Here is a 21,354-nt window from a genome sequence, read left to right as displayed (position 1 = left end):
ACTCAGCGATCATCAAATAGCAGTTGGATAAATAACCCAACCTACCTGAGATTGAAAGTGGATGAGATGTTGACTTTCAATCGCTACTCATTGAGCTAGCGATGAGTATCAGTGTTTCTGTAAGGAGAATCTGAATCTGCCTAGTGGTCTATTCTATTGCTAATCTGCGTGGCAATGATCACAGAATTGGAAAGAAACCAGAATATTGTGTGAATCCAGGCATGAGCTGCACAGAGAATTTAAGGTCAGAATATTAAGAATCACATCCAGTGATTCTAGCCTGGACTTTTCTTTCTAGACATGATCTCTTTATTACCAAGCATTCTTACCATCCTAGTAATGGCAGAATTTGTTCTAGGAAGTTTTGCCAATGGCTTCATCCTGCTGGTAAACTACAATGATTGGGTCAAGACACGAAAGTTCTCCTTAGCAGATCAAATGATCGTGGCTTTGGCAATCTCCAGGATTGTTTTTTTCTGTGTATTTCTAATAGTTTGGTATATAGGGATTTTTGATGCATCTTTGAATAGTTTTGAAGTTTTCATTATTATTAATATGGCTTGGGTTGTAAGCTACCATTTTAGCATCTGGCTTGCAACCAGCCTTAGCATATTCTATTTGCTCAAGATCGCCAATTTTTCTAGCCTCCTATTTCTTTACTTGAAGAGGAGAGTTAAAAGAGTAGTTCTTATAATACTCATGGGAAGTTTGGTCTTTTTCATGTTTAATCTTATCCTGGCAATCTTGGATGAGAATGTGTGGGTGAATCAACATCGTGGGAACAGGACAGTGAGGAACAAGAGGGAGAAAATTATTCGCCTTTCCAATATGTCTGTCTTCACTCTGACAATCTTCACAGCCTTTGTGATGTCCCTGACCTCATTTGTGTTGCTGATTTTTTCCCTGTGGAAACATCTCAGGAACATGCAAGCAGAGGGCAAAGAATCCCAGGATCCCAGCACCGAGGTCCACATCAGAGCCATCAAAACGATGACTTCCTACCTCCTGCTGTTTGCTTGTTACTTTGTGTCTCTACTCATCCCAATTTGGAGTTCTAACAGGATGCGGAACAGAACCGTCCTCCAAGTCTTCCAGAGTTCTTTAGGACTGTATCCTTCAATCCACTCATTTATCTTAATCTGGGGAAATAAGAAGCTGCAACAGTCTTTTCTTTCCTTTTTGTGTCAGGTGAGGCTGAGGCTGACAGAAAGGAAAAGGACATTGTCTACCTCAGGCAGAAAACAAACTGATGAATCTGCTACTTTATCTAGTCCTGCTGCTTTTTCAATGTGTATATAACTGAGTCATTTTCAGATGTGTAACTATAAAAGTCTTTGACCTAACCTTATCACAGATGCTATATATTAGGTTTTGATTGTTAGAAAAATTATAAGATTAATATACTACTGAATAATTTACTTCAGGTAAGCAATCTAGTGTTTAAAAAATTTCTAATTCCTAATAGGAATTAATATATATTTCACATACATATCATGTACCTTATAGCTAAAAGATTAACTTACATATGTATCATCATATTATTATCATCATTCCGTTGATTGTCGAATTCCTCAGCTGTCTCAGTAACGTCTCCATTCACTCTAGTTCTGAGATTTTAGAAGCCTCTTACTTTACTCATCCTTCCCAATGATGCCGCTTTGGAGGCTCTTTCAGGGTCAGGGGAATGAGACCCAGCATTGAGACATATGCATATCTAAGAATTTACAACAATCTCATAAAATCTTAACTCTTTTCTTTTGTAAGTTGTACTACACACATCTCAATGTTTACTGGAATCCTCAGTCTTTTGAAGAAAATGAACATCAATTTAAAATCATGCAATTAGGATATGTTACTGTTTTTGCAATATTGAATACGCCATGGGTAGCTTGCCAGGCTCTGCTGTGCGGGCGGGATACTATCATAGCTTGCCAGGCTCTCCGAGAGAGATGGAGAAATTAAACCTGGGTCGGCTGCTTGCAAGGCAAACGCCCTACCCACTGTGTTATCGCTCCAGTCCATAGGTAACAATAAGAACTGTTATTATTATTGTTACTATTAGGTTTGGGGCCACATCTGTATTGCTCAGACATTACTCCCGGTTCTCTGCTCAGGGTTTTCGTCTGGCTCTGTGCTCAGGAATCATTCCTTGTGGTGCTCAGGGACCATATGTGGTGCTGGGAATTGAACTAGGGTCAATTGATGCAAGACCAGTGCCCTACTTCTCATCATACTATACTGTCTCTCCTTTGGCCTCCAGAACTATTATTGAGAGTATAAGATATGCACCAAAAAATGGTAGGAGTGCTGAAAATACAGAAATTTTCTATATATACAACAAATTACTGAAGAATATTAGATTGTACATGTACATGCATTATTAGAAAAGGATGAATTTCTTTAATAGGGATGAGGAAGAAAATAAGCAATTGGAACCTGTTTTCAATGCTCTGTGTGTTTCTGAGCAAATAGAAATCACTTTTTCCAGTTTTGTTTTATACAAAGTCCATGTATTGTTGAAAATTATTGGGGTCAGAGGATAGTACAGCAGGTAGGGTGCTTTTTGTACACAATGGTCTGTGTTTGATTCCCCAGAACCCTATATCATCCCCTGAGTCCACCAGGAGTGATCCCTGAAAGCAGAGCCAGGAGTAAGCCCTGAGCACGAGTAGGTGTGGCCCAAACTTACCCTCCAATAAGAAAGTCATATCTGATGTCAAGAATTATTTTTTTTGTGGGGCTGGAGCAATAGCACAGCGGGTAGTACATTTGCCGTGTACATGACTGACCCAAGTTCGATTCCCAGCATCCCATATTGTCCCCGAGCACAACCAGGGAGTAATTCCTGAGTGCATGAGCCAGGAGTAACCCCTGTGCATCACCAGGTGTGATCCAAAAAGAAAAAAAAAGAATTATTTTTTGTAAATTGCCCTTATGACTGAGTTATCAGTCATATCCCCCATCTGACTAAATAATCTTCCTTTTGATATTGAATAAAAATATTCAATTTGTCCCTACTTCCAAAAAGTTCATAAAAATTTCAAAATATTTGACCATAATGTAATGATCATTTTTTTTGGTGCTACTACTGTATTTATGTTTGTATGATAACTACCACTGTCATCCCATTGCTCATCGATTTGTTCTAGCGGGCACCAGTAATGTCTCTCATTGAGAGACTTATTGTTACTGTTTTTGGCATATCCAATACGCACGGTTAGCTTGCCAGGCTCTGCCGTGCGGGCTCGATCCTCTCGGTAGCTTGCTGGGCTCTCCAAGAGGGGCAGAGAAATCGAACACGGGTTGGCCGCACGGGAAAGGTGAAAGGCGAAAGCCCAACCGCTGTGCTATCGCTCCAGCCCCATGATAACTAAAGAGAATAAATACCTTTACTTGCTGTCATATTTCAATCTTGCGGAAAATGATACCTGTGTAAATACATGACTAATAACAAGAACAGAAAGATCTAGTGAAAGGAGAATTACCTTGTTCAATGTTTTATGCTACATACTTCATTGAATATAGCGATAACACAGCGGGTAGGGCATTTGCCTTGCACTCGGCCCACACAGGTTTGATTCCTCCGTCCCTCTCAGAGAACCTGGCAAGCTACTGAGAGTATCTTGTCCACATGGCAGAGCCTGGCAAACTACCAGTAGCATATTCAATATGCCAAAAACAGTAACAAGTCTCGCAATGGAGATGTTACTTGTGTCCGCTTGAGCAAATCGATGAACAACGGGATGACTGTGACTGTGATCAATAACTAAACATGAAGATAAATTATTTTTGCTTTTCATTTATTTATTTTTTATTTTTAATCACCTGTTTCATATCTCTCCCAGTGGAACACCAGTACTGTAATGTACAGGCATGGATGTGTTTTCACTGCTGAATTCCTGAATTTCATAGACACCCCACAGAAACAAGTTCAAATTATATTCTAATGACTAATTAAATTCATAAAAACTCTGTGAGGACTGAAAAAGAGTAAACAATAGCTTGCATAACAAAATTTTAGGTTGCCTGTGTATATTTGTTCTGTTTCCCTATACTTAAGAATCACTTTTAAAATAGGACATACTTAAAGTTCCCATAACTGTATTAGGCTACAAAGACAAAATATTGTCACAATAAGATCCTGACTCGAATACAAAATAAAATAATGCTTTTTTTCTAAAAGGATACTTGATAGTCTGTGAAGCCTTCCCATGGCTGGTAGCCAGGAAACTGGGCTGATCAAAAATCTTTCATCTTCACCAAGTGGCATTCATATGACTTGGCATCACTACAGTGCCAGACAGTCTGGAGGCTAAGGACATGGAGGGGTGAGGGCGGGGAGCTCCGGGGGACAAGTCTAATTGGTGCACAGATTCCTCACACCTGACTGCTCAATCCTTAGTCACAATGCCACAAGACATTTAGGGAAGCTGAGAAGTATAGTCTTCCTGTAGCCCCAAAGAAGAGAAGAGCATGACATTCACAACATGGACTGTCGGGACACTGAATACTATTTATTTGCAATAGCAAAAGATTATTGAACAACAAAGGAAATAATCTATTGGGGTCAATAGCAACTGTTTCCAGTGTTTTTCACTTGGAGGCTGAATATTGCTAGTACTTATCACTTTAATACTTTGTGCATATTCTTCTTTGGGTCTTGAATTCCCCCTGTCTTTCCTTTATAATTTTCTTGTTCGAGATTCTGTGGTTTACAATACCATTTATAATGGTTTCTCATGCATATAATTCCATCATCACACCCATTGTCACTCTGTTTCTTCATAGAATCTCAAGAATTCAAGTTCATGCTAAATATTCCTATTATCATCATGTCATTATTGATTACATATTATAATTTTTTATTCCTCATGCAGCGGGCAGATGCATTCACCTTGCACTGGGCTGACCCGGGTTTGATTCTTCCGCCTCTCTCAGTGCCCGGCAAGCTACAGAGAGTATCTCGCAAGCATGGCAGAGCAAGGCAAGCTACCCATGGTGTATTGGATATGCCAAAAACAGTAACAAGTCTCACAATGAAGAAGTTACTGGTGCCCGCTTGAGCAAATCGATGAGCAACGGGATGACAGTGATATAGTAATACATACAAGTTAGTGAAAACTGAACATAGGCAAATATATGCATATATATTAAATTTTCTTATTTGTAAATATAAATTTTCATGAGACATCATGACATCTTGATTAGTGCTATATAGGAGAAGGCTTTGAATCTTCCTTCTCCAACTTCATATATTATATTCAAAGGTGGAACTTTCAGGTTAAGTGGAGGCTTCAGATAAAAGAATGAAGCCACAAAGTAATGTATAGTACTAAGATAAGCAGTACAACCAATAAAATTAATTGTAAGTAATTGCAATAAACCTTAAAAGAAGAGGAAAAATGTGTGAAACATTTGGGGAAAGGCCATGTGGGTGAAACTTGTGGGTGAAGTCCAAGAATACAAACATTCAATTTGTGTCTGGAAACTCTTAGTGTTTTTGCTTGCTGTTGGGGAGAAAGGAGTGTAGCAAGCCCTGAGCTCCACCAGATATGGTCCCCCCCAAATATTGTTGATTGTTGAAATAATATGTGATTTAAGGATTTAACATTCCACCTAAAAGTCTGTGTTCTTCTTGTGTTTGGGGTCAATGGCAAACTTTTCCCAGTCTTTAGGTTTCCCTACTGTTCCTCTGGGGTCTTTCTCCCAAGAAAAATCTGCTCTTCCTGGTTCCTCTTTAAAATTGGGGCTGGTCTCTGCTCTGTCTAGTTTACCTGAGAGGACACTCCTGACACTCCCCACCCCCAACCTCAGAAGGCTTTACCGCAGGAATCTGTTCTATTTACCTCATGATTGGCCACAAGCCAGTGAGGCATTTAACATTCTGCAGGCCTCCACCAAGATGGCAGCTCCCTGATGTCTTCCCAGAGGGAGACTTGCCTTACTGTGTGCAGCTTTGGGGGGACGGTTTACCTCTCATGGGAGTTGATCAGCCCCCACTGCCCTCCCCATCCTCAGCTCCAGGCAGCTAGTCAAGGATTTTCAGGCCCCATTTAACAAAGATTTCAGGTTTATATGCTTTGGAGGGATATCTTCAAAACAGGAGAAATTTCACATTTTCCGTAAGTAAGAAGAGATAAAAATCTTTACTTTTGTGTGGGTTGCTGCTAATTCCCACATTTTAGCTGATCCAAGACAGCAATTATACCTTAGGCACCAGAGGTGGGATACATCTTAGGTGTGAATAATTTGCAGTCCTTGAGAAAAGAATGTAGCACTAGCAAGCCACAGGTAGATTGTCAGGCTCTGCTGTGTAGGCCGGGTACTCTCAGTAGCTTGCCAGGCTCTGAGAGGGATGGAGAATCCAGGGATACACAGTGCATTAAAAGAACTTCACATTTGTCAGTTGGGAGTATCAATGTTTTAAAATTATAGAGGTTAAATAAGGGAAAAAATGCAAAACATCATTCTCTTGTTTGCATGCCGGCAAATGAGAACCCAGTGATCACCAAACATCAGTTTGATAAATAACCCAACCTGTCCTAGATTGAAAGTGGATGAAAGAGAGTCAACTTGAGCTAGTTATGAATCTGTAAAGAAGCCTGAATCTGCCTAGTGGTCGATCTATTGCTAATCTGCATGGCTTTGTTCACACAATTGGAAAGAAACCAGAATATCATGCGAATCTAGGGATGAACTGCACAGAGAATTGAAGGTCAGAATATTTAGAATCACATCCAGTGATTCTAGCCTGGACTTTTCTTTCTAGACATGATCACTTTACTATCAAGCATTCTTACCATCTTAGTAATGGCAGAATTTGTTCTGGGAAATTTTGCCAATGGCTTCATCGTGCTGGTGAACTACAATGATTGGGTCAAGACACGAACGTTCTCCTTAGCAGATCAAATGATCGTGGCTTTGGCCATCTCCAGGATTGGTTTTCTCTGTGTATTTTTAATAGCTTGGTATACAGTGTTTCTTGATGAATCTTTATATAGTTTAGAATTATTCATTATTATTAATATGGCTTGGCTTGTAAGCTACCATGCTAGCATCTGGCTTGCAACCTGCCTTACCATATTCTATTTGCTCAAGATCGCCAATTTCTCGAACCTCCTATTTCTTTACTTGAAGAGGAGAGTTAAAAGAGTAGTTCTCATAATACTCATGGGCAGTTTGGTGATTTTCATGTCTAATCTTCCACTGGTAATTTTCGATGAGAAATTGAGGATGAATCAATATCTTGGAAACAGGACACTGAAGAGCAAGAGGGAGAAAATTATTCACCTTTCCAATATGTCTGTCTTCACTCTGACAATCTTCACAGCCTTTGTGATGTCCCTGACCTCATTTGTGTTGCTGATTTTTTCCCTGTGGAAACATCTCAGGAACATGCAAGCGGATGGCAAAGAAGATCAGGATGCCAGCACCGAGGTCCACTTCAGAGCTGTGAAAACTAAGACTTCCTACCTCCTGCTATTGGCTTGTTACTTTGTGCCTCTACTCATCCGAGTCTGGAGTTCTAACAGGATTCGGAACAGAACCATCCTCCAAGTCTTCCAGAGTTCTTTAGGACTGTATCCTTCAATCCACTCATTTTTCTTAATCTGGGGAAATAAGAAGCTGCAACAGTCTTTTCATTCCTTTTTGTGTCAGCTGAGGTTGAGGCTGACAGAAAGGAAGAGGACATTGCTTGCTTCACGTAGAAAACAAACTGATGATTCTCCTACCTTACCTAGTTCTACTGCTTTTTCAATACGTATATGACTGAGTCATTTTTAGATGTTTGTGTATAAAAGTCTGTGACCTAAATTTATCACAGATGCTATAGATTATGTTTAGGATTAATTTTAGAAAAATTATAAGATTAATACACCACTGAATAATTTGTTTCAGATAAGCAATCTAGTGGTTTAAAATATTTCTCATTCCTAAATAGAAATTTATATGTATTTCCCATACATATCATGTACCTTATAGCAACAAAATTAACTTACATATGCATATCTAAGAACTTACAAAAAATCTCATGAAATCATAACTCTTTTCTTTTGTAAAATATATTGCACACATCTCACTGTTTACCTTTAATGGAATACTCAGGTTTTTGATGAAAATGAACATCAATTTAAAATCATGCAAATAGGATATATTTGGGATTAGAAATATTCTAGATAAATCATCACTTAAGGTATTATAGGTGACAATGTAGCACTCTAGCTCTGTCATCCCTTTGTTTATCAATTTTATTGAGCGGGCACCAGTAACGTCTCTATTGTTAGACTTGTTATTACCGTTTTTGGCATATTGAATACGCCACGGGTAGCTGGTCAGGATCTGCCATGAGGGTGGGATACTCTTGGTAGTTTGCCAATCTCTCGGAGAGAGACGGAGGACTCAAACCCAGTTTGGCCCCGTGTAAGGCAAACTCCCTACCCGCTGTGCTATCACTCCAGTCAATAGGTAGCAATAAGAACTGTTATTACTATTGTTACTATTAGGTTTGGGGCCACGCCTGTATTGCTCAGACATTACTCCTGGTTCTCTGCTCAGGACTTTATCTGGCTCTGTGCTCAGGAGTCATTCCTTGTGGTGCTCAGGGACCATATGTGGTGCTGGGGATTGAACTAAGGTCAATTGATGCAAGACCAGAGCCCTACTTCTCATATTATACTGTCTCTCCTTTGGCCCCCAGAACTGTTATTGAGAGCATAAGATATGCACAATAAAAAAGTTAGGACTGCTGAACTTACAGAAATTTTCTATGTGTGCAGCAAATTATTGAAGAATATTAGATTGTACAAGTATATGCATTATTAGAAAAGGATGAATTTCTTTAATAGGGATGAAGAAGAAAATAAGTAATTGGAACCCGTTTTCAATGCTATGTGTGCTTCTGAGCAATTTGAAAAACCACTGTTTCCAGTATTATTTTATACAAAGTCCATGTATTGTTGAAAATTACTGGGGTCAGAGAGATAGTACAGCAGGTAGGGTGTTTTTTGTACACAATGGTCAAGTGTTTGATTCCCCAGAACCCTATATCATCCCCTGAGCCCCAAAGGAGTGATCCCTGAAAGCAGAGCCAGGAGTAATCCCTGAGCTTGAGCAGGTGTGGCCCAAACCTCCTCTCCAACAATAAAGTCATATCTGATGTCAAGAATTATTTTTTGTGGGCTGGAGTGATAGCACTGCGGGTAGGCCATTTTTCTTGCACATGACTGACCCTGCTTCGATTCCCAGCATCCCATATGGTCCCCGAGCACCCGCCAGGAGTAATTCCTGAGTGCGTGAGCCAGGAGTAACCCCTGTGCATCACCAGGTGTGATCCAAAAACCAAAAAAAAAAAAATAGAATTACTTTTTGTAAATTGCCCTTATGACTGAGTTATCAGTCATGTCCCCCATCTGAATAAATCATCTTCCTTTTGATATTGAATAAAAATATTCAATTTGTTCCTACTCCCAAAAAGTTCATAAAAATTCAAAATATTTGACCATAATGTAACGATCATTTTTCTGTGCTACTATTGCATTTATGTTTGTATGATAACTAAAGGGAATAAATAGCTTTACTTGCTGTCATATTACAATCTTTGAAAATGATACCAATGTAAATACATGACTATAACAACAACAGGAAGACCCAGTGAAAAGAGAATTACCTTGCTCAGTGTTTTATGTTTCAAACTTCATTGAATATAGCGATAGCACAGTGGGTAGGGCGTTTGCCTTGCATGCGGCCAACACGGTTTGATTCCTCTGTACCTCTTGGAGAACCCAGCAATCAACTGGAGTATCCTGTCCACATGGCAGAGCCTGGCAAGCTACAAGTGTCATATTCGATATGCCAAAAACAGTAACAACAAGTCTTGCAATGGAGACATTACTGGTGCCCGCTTGAGCAAATAGATTTGCAATGGGATGACAGTGATATAGTGATACATGCAAGTTAGTGAAAACTGAGCATAGGCAAATATAGGCATATATATTAAAATTTCTTATTTGTAAAAAGAAATTTTCATGAGTCATCATGACATCTTGAGTAGTGCTATATAGTAGAAGGCTTTGAATCTTTCTTCTCAACCTCATACATTATATTCATACATTATATTCATACATTATATTCAAAGGTGGAACTTTCAGGTTAAGTGGAGGCTTCAGATAAAAGAATGAAGCTACAAAGTAATGTATAGTACTAAGATAAGCAGTACAACCATTAAAATTAATTGCAGGTAATTACAATAAACCTTAAAAGAAGAGGAAAGATGTGTGAAACATTTGGGGAAAGGCCATGTGGGTGAAACTTGTGGGTGAAGTCCAAGAATACAAACATTCAATTTGTGTCTGGAAACTCTTAGTGTTTTTGCTTGCTGTTGGGGAGAAAGGAGTGTAGTAAGCCCTGAGATCCACAAGGTATGGTCCCCCAAAAAAGTGTTGTTTGTTGAAATAATATGTTATTAAAGGATTTAACATTCCACCTAAAGTCTGTGTTCTTGTGTTTGGGGTCAATGGTAAGCTCTTTCCAGTCTTTAGGTTTCCCTACTGTTCCTCTGGGCTCTTTCTCCCAAGAAAAATCTGCTCTTCCTGGTTCCTCTTTAAACTGGGGCTGGTCTCTGCTCTGTCTAGTTTACCTGAGAGGACACTCCAGACACTCCCCACCCCCAACCTCAGAAGCCTTTACCGCAGGAATCTGTTCTATTTACCTCATGATTGGCCACAAGTCATTGAGAAAAGCCATGAGAAAAAGGAAAAACAAACAAAACAGAAACAGAAAAAAAAACCTCTAACCAAATAAAAGCCCTTCTTTACCCCAGTAATGCCGGCAGGGCATTTTTCCATTTTCCTCTTAACTAGGGAGTGGAAATACTTCCAGGTTCTCTCAGTGCTGAGACATTGGACAGACAGTGTTGGAAAATGCCAATGAGGAAATCATAAGCAAACTGGAAAGAAAGCTGGGGCAGAGAGAAGGAGAGGACAGAACACTTATCTCTGAGGCATTTCAAATTCTGCAGACCTCCACCAAGATGGCAGCTCCCTGATGTCTTCCCAGAGGGAGACTTGTCTTACTGTGTGCAGCTTTGGGGGGGACGGTTTACCTCCCATGGGAGTTGATCAGCGCCCAACGCCCTCCCCTCCTCAGCTCCAGGCAGCTAGTAAAGTTGTTCAGGCCCTTCTGTTTGGTACCAAAATGATTAGTTTAAATGAATTATTTTTCTCTTTTGCATAAGAGAAAGAGCTTTATTCCTGTTCTTTTTTTTCTTTTCTTTTCTTTATTGAATCACGGTGAGATACAGTTAGAAAGCTTTCATGTTTGAGTTTCAGTCATACAGTGATTGAACACCCATCTCTCCACCATTGTACACTTTACACTGCCAATGTCCCCAGTATCCCCCTGCCCCATCCCACTCCTCCCCCTGCTTCTATGGCATACAATTTCCCTCACACTCCCTCGACACTTTGGGGCATTACGGTTTGCAATATAGATGCTGAGAGGCTATCACATTTGGTTCTTTATCTATTTTCAGCACACATCTCCCATCCCGAATGATCCCTCCAACCATCACTGACTTAGTGATCCCTTCTATATCCCATCCCCCTTCCCCCAAAGCTCAAGAGACAGGCTTCCAACTATGGGGCAATCTTCCTGGCCCTGGTCTCTCCTGTCTTTGGGTGTCAGTCTCATATTACGTTATTTTATATTCCACAAATGAGTGCAGTTCTTCTATACATGTCCCTCTTTTTCTGACTCATTTCACGTAGCATATTATGAAAGTGCTTTATTGTGGAGTTTTCTGGACCACCTCAAGAAAGAAGTGAAATGGAGGGCATTCTGTAGCTCCTTCCCCATTTAACACAGGTTTCAGGTTTATATGCTTTGGAGGGATATCTTCAAAACAGGAGAAATTTCACATTTTCCGCAAGTTAAGAAGAGATAAAAATCTTTACTTTTGGTGGGTTGCTGCTAATTCCCACATTTTAGCTGATCCAAGACGTCAATTATACCTTAGGCACCAGAGGTGGGATGCATCTTAAGTGTGAATAATTTTCAGTCCTTGAGAGAAGAATGTAGCATTTGTGGCTACTCTCCCCTCTCTGAGTGTGTGTCTAACTTCTAGCAAATGGTTTTACTTAGATACCTTGGCTACCCTTCAGGCTATACCTGCACTAATGTTCTTTAGTGGTTGCCTTTGACAGGGAAATTTGATTTTGTTTTCATAATTCTGACATTACAGTGAAAAAAAAGTAGGTCATGCATTTCCTGGGAGTGAACATGATCTTATAAATTACATATTCACAAACATGAATGTTGAAGATATGCATATTTCACATATATTAGTTTTACTGGCACTAAGATGGTGAGTGTAAATGTTTGAGAGCTTAAAAATGGAAAACATTGCAATGCTTTCTGCTCTATTTATGTTGGCATCCTGGCTAATAAAAATTTATTTTTCACCTAGTCACTTAAAACTATCCCCATTTATCAGGGATATACTGTAGCACTGCAGTGTAGTTCATTGATTTGCTCGAGCGGGCACCAGTAATGTCTCCATTGTGAGATTTCTTGTTACTGTCTTTGGCATTTCAAATACACTACGGGTAGCTTGCCAGGCTCTGCCGTGCAGGTGAGGTACTTTCGATAGCTTGCAAGACTCTGTGAGAGGGATGGAGAATCCAGGGATCCACAGTGGATTAAATGGCTTCACATCTGTCAACTGGGTGTATCAGTGTTTTAAAATTATAGAGGTTTAAACAAGGGAAAAAATGCAAAACATGATTCTCTTGTTTGCATGCTGGCAAATGAGAACCCAGTGATCACCAAACATCAGTTTGATAAATAACCCAACCTATCCGAGATTGAGAGTGAATGAAAGAGAGTCAACTTGAGCTAGTGGTGAATATCAGTTTCTGTAAAGATAGAATGAATCTGCCTAGTGGGCTATTATTGCAAATCTGCGTGGCTGTGTTCACACAATTGGAAAGAAACCAGAATATCATGTGAATCCAGGCATGAGCTGCACTGAGAATTTAAGGTCAGAATGTTAAGAATCACATCCAGTGATTCTAGCCTGAACTTTTCTTTCTAGATATGATCACTTTACTATCAAGCATTCTTACCATCCTACTAATGGCAGAATTTGTTGTAGGAAGTTTTGCCAATGGCTTCATCGTGCTGGTGAACTACAATGACTGGGTCAAGACACAAAAGTTCTCCTTAGCAGATCAAATGATTGTGGCTTTGGCCATCTCCAGGATTGTTTTTTTCTGTGTATTTTTAATAGTTTGGTATGCAGTGTTTTTTGATGTATCTTCATATAGTTTAGAAGTATTCATTATTATTAATATGGCTTGGGTTGTAAGCTACCATGTTAGCATCTGGCTTGCAACCAGCCTTAGCATATTCTATTTGCTCAAGATCGCCAATTTTTCTAGCCTCCTATTTCTTTACTTGAAGAGGAGAGTTAAAAGAGTAGTTCTCATAATACTCATGGGCAGTTTGGTGATTTTCATGTTTAATCTTCCACTGGCAATCTTGGATGAGAATGTGTGGGTGAGTCAACATCGTGGGAACAGGACAGTGAGGAACAAGAGGGAGAAAATTATTCGCCTTTCCAATATGTCTATCTTCACTCTGACAAACTTCATAGCCTTCACGATGTCCCTGACTTCATTTGTGTTGCTGATTTTTTCCCTGTGGAAACATCTCAGGAACATGCAAGCAGAGGGCAAAGAATCCCAGGATCCCAGCACCAAGGTCCACATCAGAGCCATCAAAACGATGACTTCCTACCTCCTGCTGTTGGCTTGTTACTTTGTGCCTCTACTCATCCGAGTCTGGAGTTCTAACAGGATGCGGAACAGAACCATCCTCCTAGTCTTCCAGAGTTCTTTAGGACTGTATCCTTCAATCCACTCATTTTTCTTAATCTGGGGAAATAAGAAGCTGCAACAGTCTTTTCTTTCCTTTTTGTGTCAGCTGAGGTTGAGGCTGACAGAAAGGAAGAGGACATTGTTTGCTTCACATAGAAAACAAACTGATGAGTCTCCTACCTTATCTAGTTCTACTGCTTTTTCAATACGTATATGACTGAGTCATTTTTAGATGTTTGTGTATAAAAGTCTGTGACCTAAATTGATCACAGATGCTATACATTATGTTTTGGATTAATTTTAGGAAAATTATAAGATATGTAGACCACTGAATAATTTGTTTCAGATAAGCAATCTAGTGGTTTAAAAAATTTCTAATTCCTAAATAGAAATTTACATCTATTTCCCATACATATCATGTACCTTATAGCTACAACATTAACTTACATATGCATATATAAGGACTTACAACAATCTCATGAAGTCATAACTCTATTCTTTTGTTATATATATTACAGACATCTCACTGTTTATCTTTAATGGAATCCTCAGTTTTTTGATGAAAATGAACATCAATTTAAAATCATGCAAATAGGATATATTTGGGATTAGAAATATTCTAGATAAATCATTACTTAAGGTATTATAGGTGACAATGTAGCACTCTAGCTCTGTCATCCCCTTGTTCATCGATTTTCTTGAGCGGGCACCAGTAACGTCTCTATTGTTGGACTTGTTATTACTGTTTTGGCATATTGAATACACCATGGGTAACTTGTCAGGATCTGCCGTGTGGGTGGGATACTCTTGGTAGCTTGCCAGGCTCTCCGAGAGAGACGGAGGACTCGAACCCTGGTCGGCCCGGTGCAAGGCAAACTCCCTACCCACTGTGATATCACTCCAGTCAATAGGTAACAATAAGAACTGTCGTTACTATTGTTACTATTAGGTTTGGGGCCATGCTTGTATTGCTCAGACATTACTCCTGGTTCTCTGCTCAGGACTTTATCTGGCTCTGTGCTCAGGAGTCATTCCTTGTGGTGCTCAGGGACCATATGTGGTGCTGGGGATTGAACTAAGGTCAATTGATGCAAGACCAGAGCCGTACTTCTCATCATACTATACTGTCTCTCCTTTGGCCCCAGAACTATTATTCAGAGTATAAGATATGCACAATAAAAATGGTAGGAGTGCTGAATTTACAGAAATTTTCTATGTGTGCAACAAATTACTGAAGAATATTAGATTGTACAAGTATATGCATTATTAGAATAGGATGGATTTCTTTAATAGGGATGAAGAAGAAAATAAGTCATTGGAACCCGTTTTCAATGCTATGTGTGTTTCTGAGCAATTAGATAAACCATTTTTTCCAGTTTTGTTTTATACAAAGTCCATGTATTGTTGAAAATTATTGGGGTCAGAGGATAGTACAGCAAGTAGGGTGCTTTTTGTACACAATGGTCTGTGTTTGATTCCCCAGAACCCTATATCATCCCCTGAGCCTAAATGGAGTGATCCCTGTAAGCATAGCCAGGAGTAAGCCCAGAGCACGAGTTGATGTGGCCCAAACCTCCTCTCCAACAATAAAGTCATATCTGATGTCAAGAATTATTTTTTGTGGGTTGGAGCGATAGCACAGCGGGTAGGCCATTTGCCTTGCACATGACTGACCCTGCTTCGATTCCCAGCATCCCATATGGTCCCCGAGCAACCGCCAGGAGTAATTCCTGAGTGCATGAGCCAGGAGTAACCCCTGTGCATCACCAGGTGTGATCCAAAAACCAAAAAAAAAAATAGAATTACTTTTTGTAAATTGCCCTTATGACTGAGTTATCAGTCATGTCCCCCATCTGACCAAATCATCTTCCTTTTGATATTGAATAAAAATATTCAATTTGTTCCTACTTCCAAAAAAGTTTATAAAAATTCAAAATATTTGACCATAATGTAACGATCATTTTTCTGTGCTACTATTGCATTTATGTTTGTATGATAACTAAAGGGAATAAATAGCTTTACTTGCTGTCATATTACAATCTTTGAAAATGATACCTGTGTAAATACATGACTATATCAAGAACAGGAAGACCCAGTGAAAGGAGAATTACCTTGCTCAATGTTTTATATTGCATACTTCATTGAATATAGCGATAGCACAGCTGGTAGGGCGTTTGCCTTGCATGCCGCCGACATGATTCCATTCCTCTGTCCCTCTCAGAGAACCTGGCAATTTACTGAGAGTATCCTGTCCACATGACAGAGCCTGGCAATCTACAAGTGTCATATTTGATATGCCAAAAACAGTAACAAAGAATCTTGCAATGGAGATGTTACTTGTGCCCGCTTGAGCAAATCGATGAGCAACAGGATGACAGTGATATAGTGATACATGCAAGTTAGTGAAAACTGAGCATAGGCAAATATATGCATATATATTAAATTTCTTATTTGTAAATAGAAATTTTCATGAGACATCATGACATCTTGAGTAGTTCTATATAGTAGAAGGCTTTGAATCTTCCTTCTCCAACCTCATACATTATATTCAAAGGTGGAACTTTCAGGTTAAGTGGAGGCTTCAGATAAAAGAATGAAGCCACAAAGTAATGTATAGTACTAAGATAAGCAGTACAACCAATAAAATTAATTGCAAGCAATTACAATAGACCTTAAAAGAAGAGAAAGTATATGTGAAACATTTGGGGAAAGGCCATGTGGGTGAAACTTGTGGGTTAAGTCCAAGAATACAAACATTCAATTTGTGTCTGGAAACTCTTAGTGTTTTAGCTTATTGTTGGGGAGAAAGGAGTGTAGTAAGCCCTGAGCCCACAAGATATGGTTCCCCCAAAATATTGATTGTTGAAATAATATGCAATTAAAGGATTTAACATTCCACCTGAAAGTCTGGGTTCTTCTTGTGTTTGGGGTCAATGGTAAGCTCTTTCCAGTCTTTAGGTTTCCCTACTGTTCCTCTGGGCTCTTTCTCCCAAGAAAAAACAGCTTCTCCTGGTTCCTCTTTAAACTGGGGCTGGTCTCTGCTCTGTCTAGTTTACCTGAGAGGAAACTCCCGATACTCCCCACCCCCAACCTCAGAAGGCTTTACCGCAGGAATCTGTTCTATTTACCTCATGATTGGCCACAAGTCATTGAGAAAAGCCATAAGAAAAAGGAAAAACAAACAAAACAGAAACAGAAAAAAAACCTCTAACCAAATAAAAGCCCTTCTTTACCCCAGTAATGCCGGCAGGGTATTTTTCCATTTTCCTCTTAACTAGGGAGTGGAAATACTTCCAGGTTCTCTCAGTGCTGAGACACTGGACAGACAGTGTTGGAAAATGCAAATGAGGAAATCATAAGCAAACTGGAAAGAAAGCTGGGGCAGAGAGAAGGAGAGGACAGAACACTTATCTCTGAGGCATTTAAATTCTGCAGACCTCCACCAAGATGGCAGCTCCCTGATCTTCCCAGAGGGAGACTTGCCTTACTGTGTGCAGCTTTGGGGGGGACGGTTTACCTCCCGTGGGAGTTGATCAGCGCCCAACGCCCTCCTCACCTCAGCTCCAGGCAGCTAGTCAAGGTTGCTCAGGCCCTTTTGTTCGGTCACCAAAATGGTCAGCTTAAATGAATTCTTTTTCTCCTTTGGATAAGAGGAAGAGTTTCTTTTCTTTTCTTTTCTTTTCTTTTCTTTTCTTTTCTTTTCTTTTCTTTTCTTTTCTTTTCTTTTCTTTTCTTTTCTTTTCTTTTCTTTTCTTTTCTTTCCTTTCCTTTCCTTTCCTTTCCTTTCCTTTCCTTTCCTTTCCTTTCCTTTCCTTTCCTTTCCTTTCCTTTCCTTTTCTTTTCATTTCCTTTCTTTTCTTTTCTTTTCTTTTCTTTTCTTTTCTTTTCTTTTCTTTTCTTTTCTTTTCTTTTCTTTTCTTTTCTTTTCTTTTCTTTTCTTTTCTCTTCCTTTTTCTTTTCTTTTTTATTGAATCTTGTGAGATACAGTGACAAAGCTTTCATGTTTGAGTTTCAGTCATAGAATGATTGAACACCCATCTCTCCACCACCAATGTCCCCAGTATCCCCCTGCCCCATCCCAATCCTCCCCTGCCTTTATGGCCGACAATTTTCCTCATGCTCCCTTGATACTTTGGGGCATTATGGTTTGCAATGTAGGTACTGAGAGCTATCACATTTGGTCCTTTATCTACTCTCAGCACACATCTCCCATCCCGAATGATCTCTCCAACCATCATTGACTTAGTGGTCCTTTCTGTATCCCAGCTGCCTTCTCTGCTAGCTCATGAGACAGGCTTCCAACCATGGGATAATATTCCTGGCCCTTGTTTCTACTGTCCTTGGGTGTCAGTCTCATATTACCTTATTTTATATTCCAGAAATGAATGCAGTTCTTCAATATATGTCACTTTTTTCTGACCCATTTCACATAGCATGATATGAAAGAGCTTTATTGTGGAGTTTTCTGGACCACCTCAAGAAAGAAGTGAAATGGAGGGCATTCTGTAGCTTCTTCCCCATTTAACACAGATTTCAGGTTTATATGCTTGGGAGGGATATCTTCAAACAGGAGAAATTTTACATTTTTGGTAAGTTAGGAAGAGATAAAAAATCTTTACTTTTGTGTAGGTTGCTGCTAATTCCACGTTTTAGCTGATCCAAGACATCAATTATACCTTAGGCACTAGAGATGGATACATTTTAGGTGTGAATAATTTGCAGTCCTTGAGAGAAGAATGTAGCACTCTCCCCTCTCTGAGAGTGTGTCTAACCTCTAGCAAATGGTTTTACTTAGATACCTTGGCTACCCTTCAGACTATACCTGCACTAATAGCACCACCAGGAGTAATTCCTGAGTTCTTTAGTGGTTGCCTTTGACAGGGAAATTTGATTCTGTTTTCATCATTCTGACATTACAGTGAAAAAAAAATAGGTCATTCATTTCTTGGGAGTGAACATGATCTTATAAATTACATATTCACAAATATGAATGTTGAAGATATGCATATTTCATATATATTAGTTTTACTGGCACTCAGATTGTGAGTGTAAATGTTTGAGAGCTTAAAAATGGATAACATTGAGAAGTATTCTCCATTTTTGTTGGCATGCTGGGTAATAAGAATTTACTCTTCACCTAGTCACTGAAAACTATCCCTATGAGGGAAGGCGAGTAAGAGAGCGATTGCGTACTTGGCCCGGCCCAGCCATGGCCTAGTTGCTGAAGGTGGATCAGGAAGTGAAGCTCAAGGTTGATTCTTTCAGGAAGTGGATCACAAGTGAGGCTGAAGACTTGGTGGCAAATTTCTTCCCAAAGAAGTTGTTAGAACTTGATAGTTTTTTTAAAGAACCAATCCTGAACATCCATGACCTAACTCAGATCCACTCAGACATGAATCTCCCGGTCCCAGACCCCATTCTTCTCACCAACAGCCGTGATGGACTGCATGGGCCCACTTACAAGAAACGAAGGTTGGATGAGTGTGAAGAGGCCTTCCAAGAACCAAGGTGTTTGTGATGCCCAACGGGATGCTGAAAAGCAACCAGCAACTGGTAGACATTATTGAGAAAGTGAAACCTGAGATCCAGCTGCTGATCGAGAAATGCAACACAGTCAAAATGTGGGTACAGGGGCTGGAGCGATAGCACAGAAGGTAGGGCGTTTGACTTGCACGCGGCCGACCCGGGTTCGAATCCCAGCATCCCATATGGTCCCCTTAGCACCGCCAGGAGTAAGTCCTGAGTGCATGAACCAGGAGTGACCCCTGTGCATTGCCGGGTGTGACCCAAAAAGCAAAAAAAAAATGTGGGTACAGCTCCTGATTCCCAGAATAGAAGACGGGAACAACTTCGGGGTATCCATTCAGGAGGAGACTGTTGCAGAACTAAGAACTGTTGAGAGTGAAGCTGCATCGTATCTGGACCAGATTTCTAGATATTATATTACAAGAGCCAAATTGGTTTCTAATATAGCTAAATATCCCCATGTGGAGGACTATCGTCGCACAGTGACAGAGATCGATGAGAAAGAGTATATCAGCCTGCGGGTCATTATATCAGAATTAAGGAATCAATAAGTCACTCTACATGATATGATCCTGTAAAATATCGAGAAGATCAAACGGCCCCGGAGCAGCAATGCAGAGACCCTGTACTAGGGCCAGCGCCAGGGGACTCTGTGAGTCAGGTTCAAGACCGATATTGCCTTGGTTTGTTACATGACTATCGTGATGGGGAAACTGGCTGGAAGTAGTAATCACACCTCTCTCTGTTTTTAGTTAGAGTCTAATGAAACTCTCATGTAGTTCTGTGACGTGTTTACCTCTTTTTTCAGGCCTGAGGAACTCTTCTCTTTCTTTCCCTAAACCCCCATATTTGACCATTTCTAATTTCTGGAGAAAACTCCAGGTTTGTGCAGGATAGGGGGCACGAGAATACTTGTGTTTTCTCTCTCCACCTCTCTCCCTCCTGTGTCTTGGACTTTGCCTCTTCCTTTTGATGATTAATTGGTTGGAAGTTGAGGGAACTAGAAGGTAAACACAAAGTGTTCTTTTGTTTTGTTTTTTTTAGGAGTTGAGGTCAGGGCCTCAACTCCTCCCCTCCTGATGTAAGGTTAGTGGCTCTTGCCTCTGTGGGACGCTGGGTCCTCCCTGCCGCAGTTGCTCTCGTGATGGCTTAGGGTTTCCCATCTACCTACATCCCACATTTAACATGATCATGACAAAAAACACCTTAGACGTTTGTGTTCCTAGCTCCTGCAGGTGTTTTTATAACTAGGGTTTTGGCATACACACATGTAGGTACATGTGCACGCACACAGGCCAGATGCACACACACGCCTTCCTACTCTTCAGTACCCCTTTCACCTGACTTGTGTCTCTCATCTTCAGGAGGTGATTAATTGTCTCAGTCACCATCCACAGGGCCCACCGCCTGACATTGTAGCCTCTTGGTGCCCAGGAGAATTGGAGAGAACTGAGAGGGGATATGCAGTGGGACCGGGGCCTTTCCCTGTGACAGGGCATCATTTATCGGGGTGCAAAGACTGGCCCCTTGACTTCTGACTGCCTTTGCCCAGGCTATTGATGAGTTGGGGTGGGGTATCTGCACTCTGAGGGTTAGATGCTGTCGCTCCTGCCGGCTCACCCTCTCGGAAAATGATTTCACTTATAGTATTGTGCTTCCAGGAATAGCGCATGTGTGTGTGTGTGTGTGAGTGTGTCTGCATGTGTGTGTGCGTGCCTGCCTGCCCACACATGCATGTTCACATTGTGTGTATGTGGAAATCTGGGCAAGTCAAAACTTAGAGAAGAGTTGTCTCCTGTCTCTTGAATTTTCTAGAGAGATCACTTATTGTTACAGCTTCTGTGTCTACCCTCATCAACCCTTACTTTTTTCTCGGGAGAGTCGATACTGCAGTCGGCCTGCTGGTGACTCAGTGTCTATTCCTGATTTCTGTTCCCTCATCCCTGTCTTCCAA

At 40.3% G+C, this 21,354-nt stretch overlaps 3 protein-coding genes and 1 pseudogene across 3 annotated transcripts; all 4 read left to right on the top strand.

Annotated features, from left to right (window-relative positions):
- The first annotated feature begins 300 nt into the window (after nt 1-300).
- Nucleotides 301-1,299, top strand: LOC129399102 (taste receptor type 2 member 19-like). The gene has a single exon (XM_055117981.1). It carries the CDS (start codon nt 301-303, stop codon nt 1,297-1,299), a length of 999 nt encoding a protein of 332 aa, XP_054973956.1.
- Nucleotides 1,300-6,771: 5,472 nt separating this feature from the next.
- On the top strand, nt 6,772-7,770 carry LOC101549387 (taste receptor type 2 member 50-like). Its single transcript, XM_004611393.2, has one exon. The coding sequence runs from the start codon at nt 6,772-6,774 to the stop codon at nt 7,768-7,770; it is 999 nt and encodes a 332-aa protein (XP_004611450.2).
- A 5,361-nt stretch (nt 7,771-13,131) lies between these two features.
- LOC129399101 (taste receptor type 2 member 19-like) lies at nt 13,132-14,091 on the top strand. Its single transcript, XM_055117980.1, has one exon. The coding sequence runs from the start codon at nt 13,132-13,134 to the stop codon at nt 14,089-14,091; it is 960 nt and encodes a 319-aa protein (XP_054973955.1).
- A 4,992-nt stretch (nt 14,092-19,083) lies between these two features.
- LOC129399137 (proteasome activator complex subunit 3-like) lies at nt 19,084-20,596 on the top strand (annotated as a pseudogene).
- The last annotated feature ends 758 nt before the right edge of the window (nt 20,597-21,354 follow it).

This window comes from Sorex araneus, chromosome 10 (assembly GCF_027595985.1).
Source record: "Sorex araneus isolate mSorAra2 chromosome 10, mSorAra2.pri, whole genome shotgun sequence".
Classification (NCBI taxonomy): Eukaryota; Metazoa; Chordata; class Mammalia; order Eulipotyphla; family Soricidae; genus Sorex; species Sorex araneus.
This window is presented reverse-complemented; position numbering and strand designations above follow the sequence as displayed.

Coding starts and splice junctions, on each gene's coding strand:
- LOC129399102 (XM_055117981.1), top strand. CDS start 301: ATGATCTCTTTATTACCAAGCATTCTTACCATCCTAGTAATGGCAGAA.
- LOC101549387 (XM_004611393.2), top strand. CDS start 6,772: ATGATCACTTTACTATCAAGCATTCTTACCATCTTAGTAATGGCAGAA.
- LOC129399101 (XM_055117980.1), top strand. CDS start 13,132: ATGGCAGAATTTGTTGTAGGAAGTTTTGCCAATGGCTTCATCGTGCTG.